Source organism: Colobus angolensis, unplaced genomic scaffold (assembly GCF_000951035.1).
Source record: "Colobus angolensis palliatus isolate OR3802 unplaced genomic scaffold, Cang.pa_1.0 Scaffold22, whole genome shotgun sequence".
In the NCBI taxonomy this organism is placed as follows: Eukaryota; Metazoa; Chordata; class Mammalia; order Primates; family Cercopithecidae; genus Colobus; species Colobus angolensis.
The window spans coordinates 4,928,014-4,933,775 of NW_012115377.1; the positions used below are offsets into that span (position 1 = coordinate 4,928,014).

A 5,762-nucleotide genomic window follows, 5' to 3' on the forward strand; every position below is an offset into this window, starting at 1 on the left:
GCGAGCGGGAGCGCCTGGAGCTGCTGCGCCGCCTCAAGAAGCAGAACACCGCGCCAGGCGCGCTGCCGCCCGACACACTGACCGAGGTGAGCGCTCAGCAGCCAGTGTGCGCAGGTGGGGGTGACCGGTTTGCGCGTGCATTTGCACGAGTGCATGCAAGTGACAGGGTTCGCAGGTGCATACGTGCAGGAGTGTAAGAGCAAACGGTACAAGATACCCTTGCATTAACAGTTCATGCCACAATGCAGAACCTTTCTCAGACCTGGCTAAATGCCTAACAACGCTGTTGCTCAAAACATTCCATAAATGTTAGAAACTTCTTTAAAAAAAAAAAAAAAATGCAGGGCCGGGCGCGGTGGCTCAAGCCTGTAATCCCAGCACTTTGGGAGGCTGAGACGGGTGGATCACGAGGTCAGGAGATCCAGACCATCCTGGCTAACACGGTGAAACCCCGTCTCTACTAAAAAATACAAAAAACTAGCCGGGCGAGGTGGCGGGCACCTGTAGTCCCAGCTACTCGGGAGGCTGAGGCAGGAGAATGGCGTGAACCCGGGAGGCGGAGCTTGCAGTGAGCTGAGATCCGGTCACTGCACTCCAGCCTGGGCGACAGAGGGAGACTCCGAGACTCCGTCTCAAAAACAAACAAACAAACAAAAAAATGCACTCCTGTAATCCCAGCACTTTGGGTGGTGGAGGCGGGCGGATTGCTTGAGCACAGGAGTTCCAGGCCAGCCTGGGCAATATGGCGAAACTCCATCTCTACAACAAAATACAAAAATGAGCTAGGCATGGTGGCATGCACCTGTGGTCCCCGCTACTTGGAATGCTGAGGTGGGAGGATCCCTTGAGCCCGGGAGGTTGAGGCTGCCATGAGCCGTGATCACGCCACTGCACTCCAGGCTGGGCAAAAAAAAAGAAAAAACTTGGGTGCCATGGTGTGTGCGCTAGCTACTCCGGAGGCTGAGGTCAGAGGATTGCTTGAGGCCAGGTATTTGAGACCAGCCTGGGCCATGGAGTGAGACCTCGTCTCTAAAAAAAAAAATAACAAAAATTAGCAGGGCATGGTGGCACATACCTGTAATCCCAGCTACTTGGGAGGCTGAGGCAGGGCGATCATTTGAGCCCAAGAGGCTCAAGGGCTGTGACTGTGCCACTGTACTCTAGCCTGGGTGACAGAGCAAGACTGTCTCTCTGAAAACAAACCTGTAAACCATGGGTTGTGTGAATGGGTGTGGACATGAATGTGTGAGATGTTTGTATATGAGTATGTGACAGTATGGGTGCCACTGAGTGTCACAAGTATGCACATTTAACCAGGGTTGGGGACAGGCAATGACCAGCAGCTCCTTCAGGCTGCACCTGGCTCTGTCCAGAACAGGAGAGGTCGGGGGTCTCCTGTGCATGACCCTCGGGGGCTCTCCAGAGGCCGCACAGCAGGAACCCGGCATTGGGATGTATGTGCTGTTGTCCCCCCAGGCCCAGCCCCCAAGCCACCCTCCCAGCTTCAACGGGGAAGGGCTGGAGGGGCCTCGGGTGAGCATGCTGCTGTCCGGTGTGGGGCCAGAGTACGCAGAGCGCCCTGAGGTGGCTCGCCGGGACAGCGCCCCCACCGAGAGCCGGCTGGCCAAGAGCGATGTGCCCATCCAGCTGCTCAGCGCCACCAACCAGTTCCAGAGGCAGGCGGCCGTGCAGCAGCAGATCCCCACCAAGCTGGCGGCCTCCACCAAGGGTGGCAAGGACAAGGGCGGCAAGAGCAGGGGCTCTCAGCGCTGGGAGAGCTCAGGTGAGCTGGCCCCGCCCCTTCGCCTGGGCCCGGAAGCTGCAGCCGTGGGCAACTGGTCAGGCTCTAGGGGCTCGCTGGGAGCCAGGAAATTCAGGACGCCTGTGCCGTCCTCCGGAGAGGAAAACCAGAAGGCAGAGCTGGCATCATGGCTGAGGCCACCCCACACAGGGCCATGTTTGGTCTCCAGGCCCAAAACTGAGATGATCCACTGTGTGTCTTCCCCACCTCAACCCTCAAACAGTGGGATGGGGACCAGGAGCCTTAGGGACACGGGCAAGAAGGTAGAGAGCCCTGGCCACCTGGGATCAGCACAGCCGGGGCGGGGACAGGTGCAGGCGCCTCTGCTCATCGTCCCCGTTCCACAGAGCTGTCCCACAGAGGGGGACACAGAGCCCAGAGCAGCCCCAGTGTTTCCATGGAGGGTGCCCAGGGGCTCCTCTGGCACGAGAGCCAGCCCTGCTCCTCTGGGGGACACCTCCCTGGGGGACAAGCAGGGACGTTCTGAGACATTGCCTGAGGATTAGGGTGTGTGCCGTGGCCGCTGGGACCTGTGCTGTTTCCACAAGAGGCTCAACCTCCTCTCCAGATGCCAGGTGACTCTGCAGGTCCTTCCACAGTGAGGTTGGGGCCGTTGTCCCTGAATTTGGGGCTTAGCGTCTGAGCAGCTCAGGTCATGGGATCCAGGCTGCCCGCGGGAAGTGTCAGGTGGGGGTGGCCAGGCCCCTCTGCTCTCGGAGGCTGCCCTAGGGAGTGGGGACAGCTATGCAGCCTGGAGCTGGCCCGAGCGCCTTCCCTCTTCCAGCGTCCTTCGACCTGAAGCAGCAGCTGCTGCTCAACAAGTTCATGGGAAAAGATGAGAGCACCTCACGGAACCGCCGCTCGCTGAGCCCCATCCTGCCCAGCAGACACAGCCCCGCGCCGCTGCCAGGTGAGCCCCCACCCCGACAGGAGCCCAGTCCCACTGGGCAGCTGCGGCACCACCCGGCGACTGCTCAGTCTGGACCCCCTGTCTGTTCCAGACCCTGGCGTCCCCGCCCCAAGCCCACCACCAGCTGACAGCCCCTCTGAGGGCTTCTCTCTCAAGGCCGGGGGCACAGCCCTCCTACCCGGGCCCCCGGCTCCCTCGCCACTGCCGGCCACACCACTCAGCGCCAAGGAGGACGCCAGCAAGGAAGACGTCATCTTCTTCTAAAAGGGCCGTGACTCAAGGTGCAAGGCCCCTCCCTGCCCCGCCCAACCTTCCTGCTCTCTGGGGACCCCCATAGGGTCACCATGCCCACCCAGCTGTCCCCTCCTCTTCCCTAGCAAACCACCGATGACCGCCTGGCAGGGGCTGGCCTGTCGGTGCTCTGGGCCTCGCAGCTCTTTCTGTAGGATTAGCAGTGGTGGTGGCCTGGGTCACTTTCTGAACCTCTTTTTTTTTTTTTTTTTCCAAAAAGGAAAGTTTTTAATGGAAAGTTGAGCCAGAACTAAACCAGGGAGCTGTCTGAAATCATAGCGCCCCATGCTGGTGGCGGGGAGATAAGCTCCGAGCTGTTTTTCTGAGGCAGTGAGGAACGGTGCTGGCTCTGCACGGAGCTGAGGACAGGACAGACCTCACTCTGAGAAGGAGCTGCCGGCCGGGGCCACGCTCCACGGCCACCACGCAACACTGGAGTCAGGGGTTAGGGCACCAGGAGGAGCCAGGTGGCGTCGGCAGCATCTGTCCCCAGAATCAGGCAGAATCCACTTCCCAAGCAGAGACTCACGCAGGTTCAACCTCAGGGCCAGGGAATGAGCCAGGCACGGGGGCATGGGCAGAGAGGGCCACGGGGCAGGGCCCACTGAGGGGACATCAGTGGCCCTCCAGGCAGTTCTGTGGGTTTGGAAGCCCACTGTGAAAGGGGCTGACCTTTGGCCTTTTTTACTTGGCAATGATTTTGAAACCAGCTGTTTCCCAAACTCTGCTTCGCGAGGTCACCCATTGCTGTTCACACGCGAGGTCTGTCTGGGCAGCCGGGTCTCTGGCTTCAGCCAGGGCACACACACACCCCGGATGCAGGGTCCTCAGCCCCCGGGAAATGAGCTCCTGGGGCTGGCATCCCGCCTTCCAGGCAGGGCTGGCACATCACGGACTGTCGAGAGCGCCACGTCCCAGGGCGTGTGGAGGAAGCACCTAGAGACGTTGCAGCGAGTGGCCAAGTGGCCGCTGTGCGGGCCCCTCGCTTGTAGTGAGCTGTTGCAGCTCATGGCCCCTCCCCTGGAGGAGTGGAGGAAGGAGTGTTGGGCAGTGTCCAAGGTGCTGGGACGTCCCATGGTGGCGATCCCGGGATGGTGAGATCCTTCCATGATCCAGCTCCAGTGGAGGAGGAGGCACATTTCAAGCCTTGTTCTGCACCCCAAGCATTAGTGGCAGGACTGGGTCCTGGCTGGTCATCCTTGTTCCCAGTGGGGTACACGTGAGCCCCCGCCAGGGCCAAGTCCTTCTCCTGAACCCCGGTCCTGGGAACCGCATATCCCGGGGGGAGTCAGCCCTTCTCCCACTGTGCTGGCAGAGGCGCTCCTGTGACCCTGAATCCAGTGAACAGGGACATTCCCGCCACTTGGGGACAGACGGGCACAGGGGATGGGAAACTCCATCAGGAAGTGCTCCCCTGGGCAGAGGCACCCACTGGGTGCTGTGGGCTCAGGAGGGGATGGGGCAGGCACTGGTGCCAATCAGGACCAGAGCCCCACAGCCATACAGCCCATCGGCGACAAGGTCCTGAGAACACAGTGAGTGGCCGGGCGTCCCAAGACTCCTGGCCCCTCCGACGACCTCGACTCCACCCAGCCCAGTCGTTGGCCATCGGCGACGCTCTCCACCCCCCGTCACATCCCATGTGTGCCATGTTTCTCATCAGTGTTTTGTATTTTTGTACTGAGTATCGGAGCACTTTACAAAAGGTGACTGTACATTCCTGTTCTGTTGTGAAGAGAACATTCCCAGACCCTCGCACCCTCCCGAGCCGGCATGTGCCGGTCCAGCCCTCCGAGACGCCACAATTCCTTGGGTGGGGGAGAAGTTCAAGGAATTTCTGCTTGGCCACTCGGTGGGAACCCTGCGTCCCCGCCACATGGCCGAGGGGTCTCAGTCGTGCTAGGCATGGGGCGGCGGCATTGACAGCCCTTCCCTCGCCAGTGCCCCTCGGCCACTCCTGGGTTGGAGCCCGATTTTATTTGTAAAGTTGACAGTCGAGCACATGTTCATATTTTCGTGGGATCTGCACACGTCTTTGTCAGTCGTGATCTTAGTCACCTGCTAATTATTTTTACAATGATTACAACATTTCCCCACCGCGGGATATTTCTGACCTGCTTTAGAACTTAAGACCTGATTCTAGCAATAAACGTGTCCAAGGTGAGCAGGGACTGGCGTGCACGTTCTTGGGGCTTTTGTTTTAGGATTTTCTTCTGCCCAAACGTCGCTGCAGGAGTAGCGGGTTCTGGTGAGGGCTTCCCATGGCTCCTGCACCTCAGCTCGCCCCCCTGCCCTCCGTGTCCTGCTTAACACTCTGAAGACCCCTTCAGGTACAGACCCCAGGAGTTGTTGGGGGTTCTTTTTTGTTTTTGTTTCTGCTTTTTTTTTTTTTTGAGACGGAGTCCAGTGACAGGATCTCAGCTCACTGCAACCTCTGCCTCCCGGGTAGCTGGGATTACAGGTACACACCACCACACCCAGCTAATTTTTGTATTATTTTAGTAGACATGGGGTTTCACCATATTGGCCAGGCTGGTCTTGAACTCCTGACCTCAAGTGATCTGCCCGCCTCAGCCTCCCAAAGTGCTGGGATTACGGACAAGAGGCAGGAGTGGGGTGTGGAGGTGCCTGTGGAGGGTCCTGCCCACCGGGTACACTTGAGGCTTTTGTGGCGCCTCCACAAAAATCTTCTTGCTTTTAATCCAAAATAACCCCCAAGAGTGTAACTTTCAGTTCCTCCATCTGGTGTGAGAGGCAGCT

The 5,762-nt window shown here is 59.1% G+C and overlaps 1 protein-coding gene across 1 annotated transcript in view; it reads left to right on the forward strand.

Annotated features, from left to right (window-relative positions):
* Positions 1–5,168, forward strand: part of ARHGEF18 (Rho/Rac guanine nucleotide exchange factor (GEF) 18) — a 148,997-nt gene extending 143,829 nt beyond the window's left edge. The window contains exons 26-29 of the mRNA XM_011943634.1: positions 3–86; positions 1,477–1,783; positions 2,586–2,711; positions 2,803–5,168. Coding sequence (XP_011799024.1) covers positions 3–86; positions 1,477–1,783; positions 2,586–2,711; positions 2,803–2,975 — 690 coding nt within the window. The 3' untranslated portion in view covers positions 2,976–5,168. The remainder of the gene's footprint in view (positions 1–2; positions 87–1,476; positions 1,784–2,585; positions 2,712–2,802) is intronic.
* Positions 5,169–5,762: the final 594 nt, after the last annotated feature.